This window comes from Ipomoea triloba, chromosome 12, assembly GCF_003576645.1.
Source record: "Ipomoea triloba cultivar NCNSP0323 chromosome 12, ASM357664v1".
Taxonomy (NCBI): domain Eukaryota; kingdom Viridiplantae; phylum Streptophyta; class Magnoliopsida; order Solanales; family Convolvulaceae; genus Ipomoea; species Ipomoea triloba.
Genome location: NC_044927.1, coordinates 27,363,148 through 27,383,974, shown reverse-complemented (window position 1 = coordinate 27,383,974; position 20,827 = coordinate 27,363,148). Strand labels below are relative to the sequence as shown.

The 20,827-nt window shown below is 37.9% G+C and overlaps 6 protein-coding genes across 6 annotated transcripts; 2 read left to right on the top strand and 4 right to left on the bottom strand.

The window, feature by feature from the left end:
* Positions 1-562: 562 nt before the first annotated feature.
* On the top strand, positions 563-1,198 carry LOC115999613 (GDSL esterase/lipase At4g10955-like). The gene is made up of 2 exons (XM_031239455.1): positions 563-624; positions 799-1,198. Exons 1-2 carry the CDS (start codon positions 563-565, stop codon positions 1,196-1,198), a joined length of 462 nt encoding a protein of 153 aa, XP_031095315.1.
* A 105-nt stretch (positions 1,199-1,303) lies between these two features.
* On the top strand, positions 1,304-1,783 carry LOC115999612 (GDSL esterase/lipase At4g10955-like). The gene has a single exon (XM_031239454.1). It carries the CDS (start codon positions 1,304-1,306, stop codon positions 1,781-1,783), a length of 480 nt encoding a protein of 159 aa, XP_031095314.1.
* A 1,819-nt stretch (positions 1,784-3,602) lies between these two features.
* LOC116000196 (GDSL esterase/lipase At4g10955-like) lies at positions 3,603-5,366 on the bottom strand. The gene is made up of 2 exons (XM_031240228.1): positions 5,246-5,366; positions 3,603-4,806 (listed from the first exon to the last, which is right to left on the bottom strand). Exons 1-2 carry the CDS (start codon positions 5,320-5,322, stop codon positions 3,834-3,836), a joined length of 1,050 nt encoding a protein of 349 aa, XP_031096088.1. The 5' UTR covers positions 5,323-5,366; the 3' UTR covers positions 3,603-3,833.
* A 1,260-nt stretch (positions 5,367-6,626) lies between these two features.
* On the bottom strand, positions 6,627-7,961 carry LOC115999611 (GDSL esterase/lipase At4g10955-like). Its single transcript, XM_031239453.1, has 2 exons — positions 7,900-7,961; positions 6,627-7,623 (listed from the first exon to the last, which is right to left on the bottom strand). The coding sequence occupies exons 1-2, from the start codon at positions 7,959-7,961 to the stop codon at positions 6,627-6,629; spliced, it is 1,059 nt and encodes a 352-aa protein (XP_031095313.1).
* Positions 7,962-13,996: 6,035 nt separating this feature from the next.
* Positions 13,997-14,506, bottom strand: LOC115999610 (GDSL esterase/lipase At4g10955-like). The gene has a single exon (XM_031239452.1). The coding sequence runs from the start codon at positions 14,504-14,506 to the stop codon at positions 13,997-13,999; it is 510 nt and encodes a 169-aa protein (XP_031095312.1).
* Positions 14,507-18,398: 3,892 nt separating this feature from the next.
* Positions 18,399-19,671, bottom strand: LOC115999609 (GDSL esterase/lipase At4g10955-like). The gene is made up of 2 exons (XM_031239451.1): positions 19,565-19,671; positions 18,399-19,389 (listed from the first exon to the last, which is right to left on the bottom strand). Exons 1-2 carry the CDS (start codon positions 19,624-19,626, stop codon positions 18,399-18,401), a joined length of 1,053 nt encoding a protein of 350 aa, XP_031095311.1. The 5' UTR covers positions 19,627-19,671.
* Positions 19,672-20,827: the final 1,156 nt, after the last annotated feature.

Here is a 20,827-nt window from a genome sequence, read left to right as displayed (position 1 = left end):
AACTAATTGCACATAAACACCACATTTACCAACAAAACAACTATTAGCATCAATAAACTAAGTCAAAAGCGGTTAGATGTAATATAATTACCCAACAAGAACTTAAACAGGTAAAATTAAAAAGTTAACTGATGCAAGCATTTACCAAATGCGTCATTGGATGGTCTAGTTAGTTGTTCTAATTATGCACTAATAAAGTCGCACTTATCAGTCAATAAACTTGATCAAAATTTAATTTGATTAAAAGTTGTAATTTAAAAAAAAAAGTATATTATATATTTAAAATTTTATATTCACCTAACGGTATTAATGCATGCCAACACTGCTAAAGCGTTTACCAAGATTGAGTACAGTTTTCACATCGACCAGAGCCTGAGCAAGGCAACTTGGTCAACGTTTCTATACATATATATAGGTGCATGCATATTATATCTAAGCATGCAATTAAGCCTTCAATTCAATTATCTCTCACTGCACCCATTTCTTCTTCTTCTGCGCACTTAGCTTATAATTATCAGAGAGTTGTCTCCGGTGAGGGGGGAATTGAAGAGTTCTGAAATCCATGGCGTGTAAGAGGAAGAGTTTCAAAGTTGACGGGCCTTTACATCTTACTCGTGTTGATTGGTATGGATGCTCATTTATATAGAGTAGAGTTAAAGGTGTGGTGGGGTACAGTATTCCCGTGTGGTCATGTGGTATACACCACTAATGTTAAGAAAATAAATAATATGACAGTTTGATTTGTTGAGAGTTTTGAAGATGGTATATATGACTGATGTACTGTGTTGTTACATGCAGGAGCAACTCTAGTCACCGGAGCTCCGTCGCGGCGTGCTTGGTGGAAGGTGTGTACAGTCGCGAAGAAGAGCGCCAGCAATGCTGCCACGGCGGTGACAGCGGTGGTGCTCTTGCTTCTTCCGCCTGGTGGGAGTCCTTCGGCTTCCAGTTAAACCAGGTGCTGATAGATGATAAAGATAAGTCCATCTTTGGCGCTGTATATGAGCTTAAACTTTGGTCCCAGGCTCAGGCTCAGGCTCAGGCTCAGGTCGAGGTTGGGAAACCCCAACCCCCGAAACTGGTAATTGCATTTCGGGGAACACTAATAGAAAAAAGGAGCTGGTTACAGGATTTTAGACTGGACCGCCATATCGTCCAAAACACCCTCCACAACAGCAACCGCTTCCTTGACGGATTGTAGGTCGTCCATACTGCGATTTCCAAGGTCGAGGCCGAGAATGTGTGGTTGGCGGGACATTCCTTAGGATCTTCAATCGCTTTGCTGGTGGGGAGAAACATGGTAAAAATGGGTTACTATTTGAAAACGTATCTGTTCAATCCCCCGTTTGTGTCGCTGCCAACACAGTTAATCAAGTACCCCAAGCTCCAGGAAGGGATTCGTTTGTTCCAAACCGCCTTCAAAACCGGAATGGCCGTCACGATGAGTATTTCAAACAAGAAAATTGTAGAAGACGATAAAGAGTTCAGTCTACTGTTCCCATGGATTCCGCACTTGTTCATCAACCCGTCGGATCTCATTTGCGCTGAATACCTGGAATACTTCCAGCACAGAGAGAGGATCGGCGGAGAAATTGGACGGGTTGCGGAGCGGAATTCAGTACGGTGCATGGTGGCGAATGCGATGGGGAAGGATTGTAAGCCCTCACACCTCATTCCTTCTGCTTATCTCACCATCAATTTGAATGGTTCGAAGAGGGAGGCGCACAATCTCAGCCAGTGGTGGCACCCACATTTGAAGCTTCATCACAAGCTATACCAGTTATGAATTGGAATTCAAGATAGCGTAAGTGTGATATGATTCACTTGCCATTTCAACTGACCAATCAATTTGTTCTTTTTTTTTTTTTTTTTTAAACCTGTTTCTGCGACAGAATGTCAGATGCAATCCCTTTTTGTAATTTTTTTTTTCCTTTATTTCCTCTACACTCTCCTAATTGTAACATAAAAATTTACTTGAATGCTCTAACATCCATAAGGATGTTCGAAACCATTTTAAAATGAGTGATGCTAGGCATTCCGCCACTAAATATGATTTAAGTATTCAATATTCTGTTATTTAAGGTCCCTCGCATGCCTTGGGTCCACATGTCTCTTTCATTGGGCTCGGATCCTCTATTTATTTTGGGCCGGTTGCCCGGTTCTGATATATTCGTAAGATTATTTTTATTCAAAAAATTGTCTTATAGCATAATGTATTAAAAATTATTAGAAATTACATATATAAATCAACAACATAATTTAGATTGAGACTTACTATTGTTATATAACAAATAATATGTTCATATTCATCAAAATGAACTAAATAGAAAAATATAGTTCTTTTGACCTTCCACTAAAAAATAAAAAATTAAAAAAAATTCCAAACAACATTTTTTAGGTTTCTAAGTGGTCCAGTGGCATCAAACCCTTCCATTTATACGGGAGGTGGTGGAAGACTCTTGTAAATTAATTGAATCATATCAGTGACGGATTCTAGATGGTAAAAACAGACTGGAAAATAAGTATTTTTCATTTTTAAATTTCACCAAATTTCATAATTATCCTAAATTTTACATAATTATAGGTGTGCATGCTATTGATTGAGAGTGAATTAACTGAACTGTACTAATTAGTAATTAAAGGTACAATTCTTTAACTGCAACACATACTTAAGTGTAACTCTTTAGTACCTGATTTTTATGTTTAAACTTTAGACTTCAAATATATTTAAACAACAAATATGCCATTTTGGGACAATTATTTATTTGGTTAGAGTTTTGATATGTAGAGTTTAGGAAAGCATGAAGAATAGAATAGTTAAAACTTGCTCCAGTAACAACTAACACAGTTATAAGGTTGGTTTGACCATGATTGAATTGAAGTCGAAAGGTTTTAGATAGATTATGTTACCAATCAAGAGATTGAAGATGGGAGGGGCCTGAGACATTGAAGTTGTCCTCTGATCCTAATCCGCCATGGATTCAAGAGCACAGAAATGAAGTTCATTTACAGGTTAAGAGAATTGAGAGTAAAATCAAAGATGATAGAGAAAGTAGATCGGAGAGATAGATAAGATGGCATCTCCAGCTTGCAAAAGTGACAACAAACTAGCTAGAGCCTAGAGATTGAGTTGCCTCCACCATCAAACTTGGCTTCCCACCCAGTGATTACAAGAATAAAGTGATCTGACTAGAATTATTCTGTGGAAGTTTTCAAACAAAAAAAAAATAGAATTATTCTGTGGAAAGGACTGGCTTTCAAGAACTTTTCGTCCGATCCTCTAGCTCCAATTGCTTAGTAAATTTGTTGCACGTAGTAAAAGACTTTGGTCAAGCGGCTTAGTTGTACTGTTGTTCTCTCAAATGGGAAGTCACAGGTTCGAACACTGTGGAGGCATTGGCTCCATTTGTATCTTCACTACTAATAGATTGGGTGTGAGAGGTCTCGCATTTATTAGTCTCGGCTCAAGCCCATCGTCATGCCAATTCAAGACTTGGGAGATGGATTTTATTGGGTTATGGAAGGCACAACAACGATTTTTTCTTTCGAGCTAATTATTTCACTATTAGCATATGCTTACCAATTAATTGTCCGCCCCAAACTGATAGGATTAATGTTTAAATATATTTGTAAGTCTAAAGTTTAATTAAACATAAAAATTAAGGAGGTACTAAGGAGTTACACTTAAACATGTGTTGTTCCAACAAATACTTATCCCACCCGGCCTATATTCTAAATAAGAGTGTGAGTCCAGATCCGATTGATGGGTCAAATCTTTGACCTCATTAATCAAATATCTGACTCGTCTAGCAGATTAAGTGCAATGACGTGGTTTATCACACGTTATCTAACCGATATAGCTTGTAATCAAGCTTTGAATCCGGGCGCCACCACTGGCTGAGCTTGTGCGCCGTCTCTAAATCAGGCGAACGCTTCAAATTCATGGTCACATAAGCAGAAGGAATGAGGTGTGACGGCTTAGAATCCTTCCCCATCGCATTCCAAACCATGCTCTTTATTGAATTCCTCGCCGCAAACCGCGCAATTTCTCCGGCGCCGGCCATCTTCTCCCATTGCTGGAAGTATTCCAGGTATCCAGCGCAAATGGGATCCGACGGGTTGATGAACAAGTATGGAATCCATGGGAACAGTACACTGAACTCTTCATCGTCTTCTACAATTTTATTGTTGTGGGCACTACTACTCATCGCGGCGACGGCCACTCCGGCTTTGACGACGGTGCGGACAAAATGAATCCCTTCCCGGAGCTTCGGGTTCTTGATTAACTGTATCGGCAGCGAAGCAAACGGGGGATTGAACAGATATGTTTCCAGATGGTAACCCATTTTTAGTACCATGTTTCTCCCGACCACCAAAGCGATTGCAGACCCTAAGGAATGTCCGGTCAACCAGACATTCTTGGCCCCGACCTTGGAAACCGCAGTCTGGACGGCCTGCAATCCGTCATGGACGCGGTTGCTGTTGTGGAGGGTGTTTTGGACGATATGACGGTCGAGTCTAATATCCTGTGACCAGCTCTTACATTTCATGAGTGTTCCCCGAAATGCAATTACTTGTTTCGGGGATTTCCCAGTTTGGGACGAGAATTTTAGCTCATATACAGCGCCAAAGATGGACTGATCTTCCCGATCTACTAAAACCTGGATTAACTTGAACCCGAAGAATTCCCACCACAAAGGAGCTTTGGCCCGAGGGCCACCGTGGCGGCGTTTCTGCCAGTCCATTTCGAGAATGTAGGTACCTTCGACCAAGCTGGCAGCGACGGAGCTCCGGTGTCTGAAGTTGCTCCTGCAACAACACAACAAAATAGTGTCATCATATCATATATGCCAGTTCAAAATCAAACCAAAATAGTTTGAAATGGAGGGCAACTCAGCCCAAACTAGTCATCATATAATATATGTTGACAAATCACAAGTTGCAAGAAGTTTGCTTCTTGGTCTTTATTTTTTTGTTTGAATCAGTCCGATTTATCTAATACACACCATATGATATTGAGTCAGTTCTCTGAACTCTGGCCACTTAAAAAGCCAGGAGAATAAGGAACCAAAGTTCAATTGAACCAAGAAACAAACAACCAATTATATATATAAAAAAATTAATGACTTTTGAATATTGAGTGGTTTAATTGAACTTTTTTTGTTCACAATTAAACTTTAATCTTTGTTCAGTGGCCTATTTGGCCCTTTTTAAATTATTTTTAAAAAAAAACTAGAAATAAGCATACCAATCAACAGCAGTGAGATGCAAAGGGCCGGCGACGTTGAAGTTCTCCCTTTCATCTTCCTCCCACGCATACCCCATGGATTTCAGAGCTTTGCTGGACACAAATGTTAGTTGCGTATATAATTCAGTTCTTGGTTTCAGTTAGCTAGCTAGCTAGGTTACTCTCATATATAAAAGGGAAAAAAGTAAAAGGTAATTGACTGGAAAACTGGAGATGGATGGTCTAGATAAGGAGGCATATATCTCCAACTTGCAATAGTTACGGCTGACGTAACTGATCTGACGTCAAGTGAGTACGTATGTAGAATTATTCCATGCACGAGATCAAGTTGACTGACTACTTTACTCCACTCACCGGCCAGTAATTCTACATCCATCCACACCGAAGTACCGAACATTATCTAGATGCCATCACCAATACTTTATTTGATTCATAAGGGATAGATTATGAATAAGAATACATGATCATATCCGAGCAGTGATAGTGTAAAAGTTAAATTTAATATGGTAAGCCTTTTGTGGCTTATGGACTCTGATATTCTATGAATAGTTGAATCATCTTAATTAATTACCTATTTATTATCCTGTTGGGGTTGAGCCTTTGAAACTTGTCCGCTCGCTCGTAGCAAGAATCAAATCATATTATATCTTGATAAAGTCTTCAGTGTTCCTTTTTCCTTTTTAGAAGATTAATGGAAGAGATAAAGAGTAGTTCTACATGTACTCTCAATTTGTACTCTCATTTTATAAAATGGATCGTTCAAATTATTTTGAAGGGCCATGATGTCTGTCCAATTATTTGATAAAATGGATCGTTAAAATTATTTTGATTTTAGTATTTTTTTTTTCTGCTTTACCCTTTATTGTATAATTTTCTTCAAAAACTCATCCCACATTTATTTAAAATTCACATTTTAATTTTTACTATTCCAAAAAGTCACCCAATATCATTAATGTAAATGGCCTTATCGATGTTACAGTACTACTGCAATCTAAACATTTGGCAAGGACTCCATGGTTGCTAAAAGAAAATTAAAAACTTTATTTTTTGACATACAATTGATATGAAAAAAACACATATAAGCAAGTACATGGTTTAACGAAAACACTTACAAGCAAGTACATAGTTTGACGAAAACACTTATAACCGGTACATAATTTGATGAAAACACTTACAAGCAAGTACATGGTTTGACAAAAACACTTACAAGCAAACAAACACTTATAACAGGTACATAATTTGAGAAAAACACTTACAGACTAACTGTCCAACCGATTTGGCTAAATTATTCAAACGAGTACTAATACCTCATATTCCATGGTCAGTTCAAATGCCAAGTGAATCACGTACACTTACGTGATCTTCAATTCGCTCTTCGAATTCATAACTGATATAGCTTGTGATCAAGCTTCAAATCTGGGTGCCACCACTGGCTGAGCTTGTGCGCCTCCCACTCTGAAACCGGCGAACCATTCAAATTAATGGTGAGATAAGCAGAAGGAATGAGGTGTGACGGCTTACAATCCTTCCCCATCGCATTCGCCACCATGCACCTCACTGAATTCTGCGCCGCAAGCCGTCCAATTTCTCCGGCGGCCGCTACCATCCTCTCTCTGTGCTGGAAGTATTCCAGGTATTCAGCGCAAATGGGATCCGACGGGTTGATGAACAAGTACGGAATCCATGGGGACAGTAGACTGAACTCTTCATTATTGTCTTCTACAATTTTCTTGTTTACAATACTCATCGCGACTGCCATTCCGGCTTTGACGGCGGTGTGGGCCAAACGAATCCCTTCCTGGAGCTTCGGGTTCTTGATTATCTGTGTTGGCACCGACACAAACGGGGGATTGAACAAATATGTTTCCAAACAGTAACCCATTTTTACCATGTTTCTCCCCACCAGCAAAGCGATTGAAGATCCTAAGGAATGTCCGGCCAACCACACATTCTCGGCCCCGACCTTGGAAACCGCAGTGTGGACCGCCTGCAATCCGTCACGGACGCGGTCGCTCTTGTGTAGGGTGCGCTGAATGATGCGATGGTCGAGTCTAAAATCCTGTACCAATCTCTTCTTTTTTATTAGTGTCCCCCGAAATGCAATTACTAGTTTCGGGGGTTTATAAGCCTGAGTCTGAGCCTGAGCTTGAGCCTGGCAGGACGAAGATTTCAGCTCATATACAGCGCCAAAGATGGACTTATCTTTTTCATCTACCAGCTCCTGCTTTAACTGGAAGCCGAAGGACTCCCACCAGCGGGAAGTAGCAACAGCACCACCGCCGTCACCGCCGTGACAGCATTGCTGGCGGTCTTGTTCGTGAATGTACACACCTTTCACCAAGGACGCAGCGACGGAGCGACGGTGACTAAAGTTGCTCCTGCATGTAACAACACAACAAAACACAACAGTCAATCAGTCATATATATATATATATATATATATATATAAATCTGCTCCTGTCACACATCCCTTGCGATCAGTGAGGTATACACTACTACTAGTATTAGAAAAATGCACAAAGACGCCTCATATAATTCCCTTGCCCCTATTTAACACTAGTTGTGTACGTATACAGTACAGATCGCACAGGAAAGTGCAATCGCACCTGAACTCTACTATATATATATATATAGCTCCAAATGACCATCCATACCAATCAACATGAGTAAGATGTGAAGGACCGGCAACATTGAAACTCTTCCTCTGAGACGCCATGGATTTCAGAGCTCCCTTAGCTAGCTTCTTCGATCAATTCCCTCCTCACCGGAGACAATGCAACTCTGTGATAATTATAAGCTAAGCCCACGGAGGACGAAATGGGTGCAGTGGGAGATAATTGAATTGAAGGCTTAATTGCATGCTTACATATAATATGCATGCACCTATATATAGAAACGTTGATCAAGTTGGCTGCCTCTGATCGATGTGAAAACTCAATGCTTGGTAAACGCTTTAGCATGTTGGCATGCATTAATACCGTTAGGTGAATATAATATAATTGTTTCAAAAAAAAATTACAACTTTTAATCAAATTAAATTTTGATCAAGTTTATTGACAGATAAGTGCGATTTTATTAGTGCATACTTACAACAAATAACTAAACCATCCAATGACGACGCATTTCATAAATGCTTGCATTTAATTTTCAGTTAACTTTTTAATTTTACCTGTTTAATCAAGTACTTGGTGGTCAATTATATTAGATCGAACAACTTTTGACTTAGCTTATTGATGCTAATAGTTGTTGTGTTGGTAAATGTGGTGTTTATGTGTAATTAATTTTTATTTAGTTAATCCCCTTGTGATCTAGTGGGCTCTCCTAAATGAAAAGTCATGGTTTTGAGACTACTGGGGCGGTATTGACTCTTTATGTTTCTGTAGGTTGAAAAAAAATTATTTAAATTTATATTTAAAAAAACATTTTTTAGTACTAACCGAGGTTCAAACCTGCATGTGGAATCTCATTTGAGAGAGCTACCGTTATGCTACTTGATCACATGGACTTTGACTACCATAAAAATTACAATTATTACTCCGTCTTATTATTTTGAAAATAAACTTATTTTAAAATTTATACCTAAAATTAAAAATAATAATAGATTATTCAATAAATTAAATAATATATTCATATACTTTAAAGTCATTATATAAGTTACCCTCAGAAAGTAATCATCTAATTTACTAAACATTTTAATACAAACCGTTACTGCTATCTGCAAATCATAATAACTAATATAATTCATTATCAACTATCCATTAACATCGTTCAAAAAAAAAAATTTATCCATTAACACAATAAGCTATTACTTCTCAACTAGTAGTTAATTGTCAAACATGGTAGCGTGAGTACATAGGGTTAGTATATCACTAGTAATATTACAATTTGTTTAAACAATATATTATAGAAAAGGGTGAATTGCACATGTGATATATCATGCATCCACTCGATAATATAATAGAATCAGTGCCAAAAAAAACAAAGTTGATAAATTCTTTATTCTTATATATTTTCTTGAAATTAAAGTCAACACTAACACCTCTATCGGAGCATAACGCAACTAGCATAAATTTTAACGGAAACTAACCGCACAACATAAATAGCGTAACCAGAGGAACAATATGGAACCATCACGATGCATGCAAATGTAGGTTGTAACTAATTAATTTTCCCTTGGTGGTTGTTAAACAAAATAGCGATGAAGGAATTAAGGGAAGATAGTAAATATTTCACTGCCCACAAGAAGCCCCTCACTTTGAAAGGACTCGATCTCTGGTCTTTCCCCTCAAACTTTACCTATGTGACTAGTTGAACTGCTCATGCGGGTTCAAAGCTCCCTTGCGTATATAATTCAGTTCTTGGCTCTAGTTTACTCTCATACATAAAGGACAAAAAAATGTAAAAGATCGGATGGCCGGAAAATTGGAAATGGATGGCACATATCTCCGGGCGCACCTTGCAAGATAGACCCATTAGAATTTACATACAAAATGTTCACAATTTACATAATGATGAATATTTACAATTCAAATTGTGAACATTTAGTTGTGAATATGTAAATTGTATATTTTGAACTCGAATTTACTTTGTAAGGTGGATCTGGATACACGGAATAATTTGTCATATACCTCCAACTTGCAATAGTTACGACTTATGAGTGACGTAGATGATCTGATGTCAGAAGTGAGTACGTATATATGTAGAATTATTCCATGCATGAGATCGAGTTGACTGGCTATTACTCCACTGACCTGCCAGTAATATTACATTCACCACACCCAACATTATCAAAGATGCCCCTGCACTTTACCCGTTTTAGTAATGTGAAAAATGTCAAAAAGCGACTTAGGGACAAATATGTATGGAATAGAAAGATTCCAACCTCCCTAATTACTAAAGAACGGTTACAAATAATGACTCATAAAACTGACCTCATCCTCGGCTAAACTTTTGATGATTTCCTCTTATGCTATGGCTCTGTTTGGCAAAGTTTATTTAAGAGCTTATAATCTTATTTTAAATTACTAATGAGTTATAAGTTCTTTTTGGTAATGTTTTTAAAATAAGCTAGTAACTTAAAATAAGAGTTTATTTTGAAACACTACTTAAGGTAGCTTTTTAAAAATAAGCTAGTAGCTTTTTAATTTTTTTTCATCTTTATCCTTATTATTTTAAATAAATGGCATCATTTACCCCTCTCAATTAAAACCCTTTTGACATTTTTTTTTCATTATGTTTGGTTGTAATTTCAGTTTGACATTTGTGTTTGAACATTAATTTTTGTATGAACTAATCTTATGAATTATAAATATTTTTTTACTTTATACATTTTCAAATATATGTTCTTACTTTATATTTTATTTAAATATATTGATTTCATTATTTTATATTTTAATATATAAACAAACCTATTTAAATTTAAAATTATTTAAATTGTATGAAGATGTCCTTTTTAGTCTTTTTACATTTATCAGCTTATCAACAAGCTAATTTTACCAAACACTTAGCATAACAGCTCTTCAAATTTCAGTTTCGATAACTTTTTAGTTTTCAGCTACTTTTCAGCTTTTAACTACCTTTTCAGCTAGGTTTGCCAAACATAGTCTATGTATAGTTTTTAACCTCTAGCTCATCTAAGATGCTGATAGATTATGAGTAACACACATGATCGTGCTGAATAGTGACAGTATTGTAAAAGTTATATTTAATATAATACATGTGATAATCTTTTTGTGGACTCCGTGATATTCTATGAACCGTTGAATCACCTTGATTTATCTATTGATAATCCTGTCGGGATATGGGGGTGAGCCTTTGAAACTTGTATGCTCGTAGCAAAAATCAAACCATATTATATCTTAATAAAGTCTTCACCGTTCCTCTTTTGAAAACTAATGAAGGAGATAAATTAAGAAATTATTTTAAATTAGTTGACCAGTTTAATTGTGTCCACGTTCCCAACTAATATTCATATGGCATGACAAAGGCATCCGATCTATTCAATTATGGTCCAGTGAATACAGTACCAACACGTATCCTAGAGCTAGACATGCACGAAAAAATGGCATTTGGACGGGAACCAGCCGCCCTTGCTAACGTATGAGCGATTTGGTTTGTTGACCGATTAATAAAGACACAGTAGATAGACTCAAAGGTAGCAATAGGAGTATAACACGTGTAGGACTAATTTTTTGTTTTAAAATAAGAATCAAATAACGATTCTAAATAGATAGTTAAATAATTAATGGTACACCATTATCTCTAGCTTGATGATATTCTTGGTTTAGAACTCCATCCAAGTGACTCAATAACCTGGATGGGTTGAATAGCATGGAAAACTGGCAGGACATCTTTACCTAGCTTTATTATTATTACTAGCATCGATAGTTTTTAATGGATCGAACCCAATACAAAATAGGTTGATATGCAAACATCGGAGGGAAAATAATAATGATATTAATAAATAAATAAATAATAAATAATAAAATGGCTACTCCTGCCCAAGGCCCTTAAAGACTAGAACACAATAGTCAAAGTCCAAGTCCAAGTTCACAAAACTTGATAGAACAATAGACTCGGGTCTAACTTGCAAGGTGAACCCCTGTCTATTTATCATGCATAGACTCGGGTCTAACTTGTAAGGGGATTGTTTATTTACAATTTAAATGATGAACATTTAGTATGTAAACGTGAGACTTGATTGTCATCCCCAATACCCCCTCTCCAAGCCCAAGCCATTACTTCAATTCTCTCCTAGCCCACTAATCCTCCCTCAATCCAAACCTAAGCCTGCATTCTCTTCATGGGCCAAGTGACTGGGTATTAAATTAGTGTTAGTATCATTTTTTTGGTCACGCCACGAAGTGTCTTAAGTAAGCTCTAACCGTAAGAGACACATTTAAGTCTGCATCATATTCAAACTAATCCATGTTCGCACGGACAATTTCAATTAAGGAGCAAAGTGTTTGCGAAATTGATTTTTCCATACGAGAGAAAATTTAAACTCTCGACCTCTTTTAAAGGACGAAAATGTAGGGACGGAACCAATTAGTGTTAGTACAATTAGTATACTTATAAACTAACAGTTCAATTTTATAAAAGCCACTTGATAATAGAATAGGTGGCAAGTAAAACAAAGTCGATGAATTCTTACATATATTTTCTCGAAAGTCAACACTTAGAGCTAGATCGGAGCATCATGCAATTAACTTGCATAAATTTTAACGAAAACCCCACAAGATTAATAAGGAGCTGAGCCACCATTCAGATGTATAGTATAGGTAGGCAGGTGGCAACTAATCAATATTCCCTTGGTGGTTCATTAATTAAACAAAATACTAAGGAGAGCATCTATATGACTATATCAGTTCAAAAAATTTCACCGTTTACTATGAGTCAACAAGGACAAAGAAAACAAAGATCGAGGAGAAGAAAAAAGGAAAAATATATATAAAAATTCTGACGCATCTACTTGGGCGTTGAATATGCGCCCAACTCGCACAAAGTCAATGCTTTGCTGCCATTTATCTCTTGAATGAAAATGTGAGACCATTAAAAACCTTATTTTGACAAAAATAGTAGGATTTATTCCGACTAATTTGGTTAAATTATTCAAACAAGTACTAATACCCTATTTTCCACTATGTGAGTGATGCGTACTACAATTTATTGTTATTATGATTATTTGCTTCATTATATTGGTCAGTTCAAATGGGAAGTGAATCACACTTGGTTATCTTCTTCCGATTCATAACTGATATAGATTGTGATCAAGCTGTTAATTAAACCCTTTATGCACTTATAACTTGAATGCGGAAGCACAAATAACAATGAACCGCATGTAAATCAAATTAATCAACTAAACAATGTTCATGATTGTGGATCTTTAATTAAAACAAGAATAAAGATAAAGACTTACTTGATTCCATTGATATGTAATCTCTAACCTGAACAATCAAGAATGCTTCACTTCTCTGATCTGTATGCCTTAATCACCTACTGATGATATGGAGACTAGAAAACTCAGAGACTAAAAACCTTATGATCAGAAATCATATTGTCCCTAGAGTTTTCCTGGGTATTTATAGATGTGATGAGAAACTCTCTTTCAAGAGGAATGGGAAACTTCCTTTCAAGAATATAAATCCCTTTAGGAATGTGAAACCTCCTTTTAGGAGAACCCATATCCTTTTTCCATTATACATCTTTTAACCCTTATATACCTAAATTTTAACAGAATGAGAGGGAGTGAATTTCACTCAGTAATTCCGCCTTTATACATCACTAATTATCAACGTGAGTCCTTATGGAATTACAACCTTTATTATATAAATCAATGTTAGGAAATAATTATTTCTAACAAATCTGGGTGGCACCACTTTCTGAGCTTGTGCGCCTTTAGATATGATTGCTGATCTTTCGTTCAAGAACGAAAGGGCAAAAATTTATTGATTGCAATTAATTACCTCAGGTAAAAAAGATCGGCTAAACCAATTATAACCATAATTACGTAAGTAATTTATTTATGGGATCGGAAAACAAAAAGATACAACCGGTTAACAAACAAATTCTTTAGACTAAAAAATGACTGCTATAAGTAAATCACATGCTCTGTTACATTGAATTGAAGCACAAAGAGAATCTCTAAACAAGTAAATCACATGCTCTGTTACATTGAATTGAAAACATAAATACTCAACAGTTGCCTCCAGTGAAACTCGAACCCACTCCCAATTTCCATCATTATCCATGTTATCTAAATTGATATAGCTTGTAATCAAGCTTCAAATCCGGTAGCCACCACTGGCTGAGGTCGTGTGCTGCAACTATATCCGGCGAATGGTTCAAATTTATGGTGAGATAAGCAGAAGGAATGAGGTGTGACGGCGCGGAATCCTTCCCACTTGCACTCATAATCATACTCCTTACTGAGTTCCTGGCCGCAAACAGCCCAATTTCTCCGGCGCCGGCCGCCACCATCCTCTCTCTGTGCTGGAAGTATTGCAGGTATTCAGCGCAAATGAGATCCGACGGGTTGATGAACAAGTACGGAATCCATGGGATTAGTACACTGAACTCTTCATCGTCTTCTGTAATTTTCTTGTTCTTGGAATTGGCAATACTCATCGCGACGGCCATTCCGGCTTTGACGACGGTGTGGGCCAAATGAATCCCTTCCTGGAGCGTCGGGTTCTTGATTAACTGTGTTGGCAGCGACACGAACGGGGGATTGAACAAATACGTTTCCAAATGGTAACCCATTTTGACCATGTTTCTCCCCACCAGCAATGCGATTGAAGATCCTAAGGAATGTCCGGCCAACCACACATTCTCCGCCCTGACCTTGGAAACCGCAATCTGGACGGCCTGCAATCCTTCATGGACACGGAAGCTGTTGTGAGGGTGCGCTTTATGATACGATGGTCGAGTCTAAAATCCTGTAAACAGCTCTCTTTTTTTATTAGTGTTCCCCGAAATGCAATTACCTGTTTCGGGGGTTTTCTAGCCTGAGTCTGAGCCTGAGCCTGGACGACAGTTTCAGTTCATATACAGCCCTAAAGATGGAGTTATCTTTTTCATCTACCAGCACATGGTTTAACTGGAAGCCGAAGGATTCCCACCAGCGGGAAGTAGCAAGAGCGCCGCCGCCGTGGCAGCATTGCTGCCGGTCTTGTTCGCGAATGTACACACCTCTCACCAAACACGCAGCGACTGAGCTCCGGTGACTAAAGTTGCTCCTGCATGTAACAAAATAACAGTACGTCATATATATATATATATATATATATATATATATATACTTAGAGTTCAAGTGTGGCCCGTTTCGCCTGGTGCGGTTTACACTACTCAATATTAAAAAATACACCACACATATATGGTACATATTATAAAAACACACTACTAGATATGAAGAAATACAACACACAGTGTTCATAAATGCACAATTAAAACCATGGGAATTATGAGGTGTTTTTATGCATTTTCATTGTGGTGCGTTTCTTAACAGTGCATTTTTTAACATTGAGCAGTGTAAACTGCACCGACCGCACGGAAAGGCACGACTACATTTGAATAGGAATCTATATATATATATATAGCTACCAATCAACAGCAGTAAGATGTGTTGGCCCGGCAACATTGAAACACTTCCGCTTACACGCCATGGATTTCAGAGCTCCGAGACAATGCAACGCTGTGATAATTATAAGCTAAGCGCGGGGAAGACGGAATGGGTGCAATGGGAGATAATTGAATTGAAGGCTTAATTGCATGCTTACATATAATATGCATGCACCTATATATAGAAACGTTGATCAAGTTGGCTGGCTCTGATCGATGTGGAAACTCAATGCCTGGTAAACGCTTTAGCAAGTTGGCATACCAATAGGTGAATATAATATAATTTAAATAACAACTTTTAATCAAATTAAATTTTCATCAAGTTTATTGACAGATAAGTGCGCCTTTATAACCCGGGTAGCTCAAATGGCAAGTGAACTCTCTTTGTGGGGAAGAATTTCGAGAGAACCCGAGTTCAATTTCAACAAGTGACGATTTCTCCAGACCAGCTCCCGTGCCCCCGGAGCGAACACCCCGGGCCGAGACCAGCTCCCGTGCCCCCGGAGCGAACACCCCGGGCCGAGACCAGCTCCTGTGCCCCCGGAGCGAACACCCCGGGCCGGGGCCGTTAAGGCCCTGCCGATTGCAACTTGTGTGAGACATATATATACTCAAATTTAATGCTAATGCTAATCAAGAATAAAAGTTCCCTGCCGATTGCAACTTGTGTAAGACATATATATACTCAAATTTAATACTACGGGTAAATGTAGGGAAAATACAAAACTGATTTAAAAGTATTACATTTTTCCTCAAAAATATTATATTTTCCTTATAAGTAAGGAGCACTTGTCAACATTAGTTATTATGGAAAATGTAATATTTTTTCTCTTATAAGTAACAAAAATTGTATTCCTGATTAGTATTATATTTGAGCATATGAGTATGACATTTGCACATATAAGTATGACATTTGCATGTTGCTTCGACTCGACCCGACTCGTCTCACGAATAAAGATCCGTGAGACAGATCTCACACAAGTGTTAGCCTAACTAATATAATTTGTTATCAACTATCCATTAATGTAACATCTATCTTTCAAAAAAAATCCATTAAAACAATAAGGTATTACTTCTAAACTAATAGTTAATTGTCCAACGCTGTAACGTGAGGAGTACCTACTACATTAGGGTTAGTATATCATTAGTAATTAATATTACAATTTGTTTAAAAAATACATTATAGAAAAGGGTTCATTGCACATATGATATATAATTATATATCATGCATCCACTCGATAATATAATAGAATCAGTGCCCAGTACGTATAGTTATGAGTGACGTAACTGATCTGCTGTTAGAAGTGAGTACGTATATATGTAGAATTATTGCATGCATGAGATCGAGTTGACTGACTATTACTCCACTGACCGGCCAGTAATTCTACAGTCATCCACACCCAACTTTATCAAGATGCCTCTGCACTTTACCCGTTTTAGTAATGTTAAAATTGTTTAAAAAAAAAAAATTAGGCTACCTCATCCCGGAAATTGAATGCCTAGCTAAATGATGTGGCAAGAGAGTGAAACTTTTTTCTTTTTGGTTTTCAGCCTGCGTGGATAGTAATGGAAGAGAGAAATTGCTAACTTAGCAAGTGGAGAAAGAAGCAATGCGGTAGCTTTTTCTGCCAATCATTTCACAATTTCCTTTTTTGTAATTTTTATTATTTCTTTTAATATTATTTTATTATTATATTTATAGTATAATATGAAAGTGAGATCCATTTTTTAGAGTGAGAGATATTTGCATAGATGTAGAATAAATATTGGAGAATTTACAAATTTAATGATGTGGAAGTAGGATCCATTTTAAAAAGTGAGAGATATTTGCAAGGATAAAGATAGCCTTGGGGACAAATATGTATGGAATAGAAAGATTCCAACCTCCTAATTACTAAAGAACGGTTACAAATAATGACTCATAAAAGTGACCTTGGTCCTTGGTTGAATTTTTGAGGATTTCCCACCTTACAAAGTGGATCATGGTCCATGGTATACCGTTACTTCAATTCTCTCTTAGCCCACTAATCCTCACTCAACCCAAACCTAAGCATGCATTCTCCCCATGGGCCAATTGACTATGGCCCAATATCCCTCAACCCAAACCTAAGCATGCACTCCCCATGGGCCAATTGACTATGGCCCAATATCCCTCAACCCAAACCTAGGGCCAATTGACTATGGCCCAATATCCCTCAACCCAAACCTAAGCATGCACTCCCCATGGGCCAATTGACTATGGCCCAATATCCCTCAACCCTCCCCATGGGCCAATTGACTATGGCCCAATATCCCTCAACCCAAACCTAGGGCCAATTGACTATGGCCCAATATCCCTCAACCCAAACCTAAGCATGCACTCCCCATGGGCCAATTGACTATGGCCCAATATCCCTCAACCCAAACTTAAGCATGCATTCTCCCCATGGGCCAATTGACTATGGCCCAATATCCCTCAACCCAAACCTAAGCATGCATTCTCCCCATGGGCCAATTGACTATGGCCCAATAGGCCTAAACAAGGTACAAGAAGCACCATTACTCATGTTGTGCAAAAATAAGTTTTCAATATATTTATATGACATTCAAATGATAATTATATTGAAGAGTTATTAATCATTGTGGGAATGTTTTTGAATGTGTGATTAAAACAAATGTAAAAATGTTAGTGCTTCGACTTAAAGGCGTCCATGATAGTAGATTTTAAGGGGTTTTTGCTTTGTTAAAAATTAGAACATGATTAATTCAAAAATAAAAAAAATTTAGAACATGATTTTTAAACAAATAAACTGTAGTCATGTGATGAGCAAAATTAGCACCCAATCACACCTGTAAAAATTCCACTAAGGGTGTACAAATCTGATAACATCTTACGAATTAATTTCGTAAAGGTTTTTTTTTTTTTTTTCTACACTTCACATCTTACTAATTAATTTGGTTATATCAAAATAAAGTTGGACTTTTCCATTACTTGATTACTTTTGCAAATGGTAAAACTTGTATCCTTGGCCAGTTTAAACAAGTAAATCACTTGTTATCTAAACTGATATAGCTTGTAATCAAGCGTCAAATCCGGCCGCCACCACTGGCTGAGCTTGTGTGCCGCCATTAAATCCGGCGAATGGTTCAAATTTATGGTGAGATAAGCAGAAGGAATGAGGTGTGAGGGCTCGGAATCCTTCCCACTTGCACTCATAATCATACTCCTTACTGAGTTCCTCGCCGCAAACCGCCCAATTTCTCCGGCGCCGGCGGCCACCATCGTCTCTCTGTTTCTGAAGTATTCGAGATATTCAGCGCAAATTGGATCAGACGGGTTGATGAACAAGTATGGAATCCATGTGAGCAGTAAATTGAAGGCTTCATCGTTCTCTGCGATTTTCTTGTTCTGGGCAGTACTCATCGCAAAGGCCATTCCGGATTTGACGACGGTGTGGGCAAATCGGAGCCCTTGCCGGATTTTCTCGTTCTTGAATATATGCACCGGTAGAGATACAAACGGGGGATTGAACAAATAGGTTTCCAAATGGTAACCCATTTCTACCATGTTTCTCCCCACCAGCAAAGCGATTGAAGATCCTAAGGAATGTCCGGCCAACCAGACATCCTCGGCGCCGGCCATGGAAATGACAGCCTGGACGGCCTGAAATCCGACGTGGAAGCGGGAGCTTTTTTGGAGGGTGTTGGAGATGCACTGGACGTCGAGTCTGATATCCGCCTTAATGAGCGTTCCCCGGAACGCAATTACGTGTTTCGGGGGATTCCCGCCGCCGCCGCCGCCTGCGGCGGCGGCGGCGGGGAGGTGGTGGTGCTTGGAAGAAGAGTGCGGCGAGAATTTCAGCTCGTAAATAGCGCCGAAGATGGAATGATCTTGCTGATCTACTAGCACCTGGGTTAACTGGAAGCCGAAGAACTCCCACCAGGAAGAATCAGGAGCGCCGCCGTCGCCGTGGCGGTCTCTTTCGAGACTGTACGCTCCTTGCACCAAGCACGCCGCGACGGAGCTCCGGTGACCGGAGTTGCTCCTGTAATGGAAGGAATCATAAGATTTGGAGATCGAATGCATGCATAACAACTAATTAATAGAACAGTCTTAAATCTTCAAATCAATTATAATCCCAACTAGGGATTAGGGTGAAACTCTGGGCTACACAAAAAAAAAACAATTAATTAATAGAATTATTGAACTTAAGTACGTACCAATCAACAGCACTAAGATGTAAAGGCCCGGCGTGATTGAAAATCCCTCTCTCATACCCCATGGATTTCAGAGCTCCCTTCTTACCTCCTCACCGGAGACGACTCTGTAACATACATATACAGATTACAAGCTAGCTCTGGGAGTTGAAGAAGACGATTAGATTCCCGGTCAAGGGGTTACGCGTTTTACGTTGACTCTCACTCTCAGTCTCACGGCGATCAGATGGAGTTATATAATTGAAGGACCAAAAGTCCAAAATATATGCAGTCATTGAAACGTTCAAAAGTGTACAAGTTGGCTCGGAACTGCAAAGTCAATGCTCGGTAAACACGATTTAGCAGGTTGGCATAAAAACCAGTATGTGAAAATTAAATTAAAATTCTAAATATATAATATACTTTTTTAAAAATTAATTAGAACTTAAGTCAGAATATGATCAAGTTAACAAATAAGTGTGATATTATTTGTGCATAGTTAGAATAACTCATTGATTTAATTGGGTACTTGATAAACATCTTATTACTTGAACTTTTTATTTATTTGATCAATTTTAACTCTTTGACAAAGTAAAAGAGCTAAAACCGAACATCACAATAAGGGACAAATCTAGTTATCTAGAGGAGGGAAATGGGGCCGAGCAGCCACTCTCACCCCTCCCTACACACACACATACACACATATATATATAACAACTTGCCCGTAAGGGCAGCCTGAGTGGCAAGACCAAGACGCTCGCGGCCGTGAGGTCCTGAGTTTGAAACCGTTTGTCACTGTGGTCCTTTGCCGGGCGAGAGTTTACTCACATACTCGGAAGAGGAGTGGGGTTTGCCTCGATAAACCCAATATATATATAACAACTTAGGTATAAAAATGAATTTATATATATACTAATTGTTTAGGTAACTTAGTTGGTTTTTCTCGCCCGATAAACCCAATATATATATAACAACTTAGGTATAAAAATGAAATTATATATATAATAATAAGTTACTAATTGTTTAGGTAACTTAGTTGGTTTTTCTCGCCCGATTACTAATTGTTTAGGTAACTTAGTTGGTTTTTCTCGCCCGATAAACCCAATATATATATAACAACTTGGTTTTTCTCGCCCGATAAACCCAATATATATATAACAACTTAGGTATAAAAATGAAATTATATATATAATAATAAGTTACTAATTGTTTAGGTAAAAATGAAATTATATATATAATAATAAGTTACTAATTGTTTAGGTAACTTAGTTGGTTTTTCTCGCCCCT

Bases quoted from the DNA above. Each gene is read 5' to 3' on its own strand.
- LOC115999611 (XM_031239453.1), bottom strand. From the start codon at position 7,961: ATGGCGTCTCAGAGGAAGAGTTTCAATGTTGCCGGTCCTTCACATCTT. The intron at 7,624-7,899 runs GTATGGATGGTC...TGTTACATGCAG, and splicing joins CATCTTACTCATGTTGATTG to GAGCAACTTTAGTCACCGTC.
- LOC115999613 (XM_031239455.1), top strand. From the start codon at position 563: ATGGCGTGTAAGAGGAAGAGTTTCAAAGTTGACGGGCCTTTACATCTT. The intron at 625-798 runs GTATGGATGCTC...TGTTACATGCAG, and splicing joins CATCTTACTCGTGTTGATTG to GAGCAACTCTAGTCACCGGA.
- LOC115999612 (XM_031239454.1), top strand. From the start codon at position 1,304: ATGGGTTACTATTTGAAAACGTATCTGTTCAATCCCCCGTTTGTGTCG.
- LOC116000196 (XM_031240228.1), bottom strand. From the start codon at position 5,322: ATGGGGTATGCGTGGGAGGAAGATGAAAGGGAGAACTTCAACGTCGCC. The intron at 4,807-5,245 runs GTATGCTTATTT...GTGTTGTTGCAG, and splicing joins CATCTCACTGCTGTTGATTG to GAGCAACTTCAGACACCGGA.
- LOC115999610 (XM_031239452.1), bottom strand. From the start codon at position 14,506: ATGGGTTACCATTTGGAAACGTATTTGTTCAATCCCCCGTTCGTGTCG.
- LOC115999609 (XM_031239451.1), bottom strand. From the start codon at position 19,626: ATGGGGTATGAGAGAGGGATTTTCAATCACGCCGGGCCTTTACATCTT. The intron at 19,390-19,564 runs GTACGTACTTAA...CTTCCATTACAG, and splicing joins CATCTTAGTGCTGTTGATTG to GAGCAACTCCGGTCACCGGA.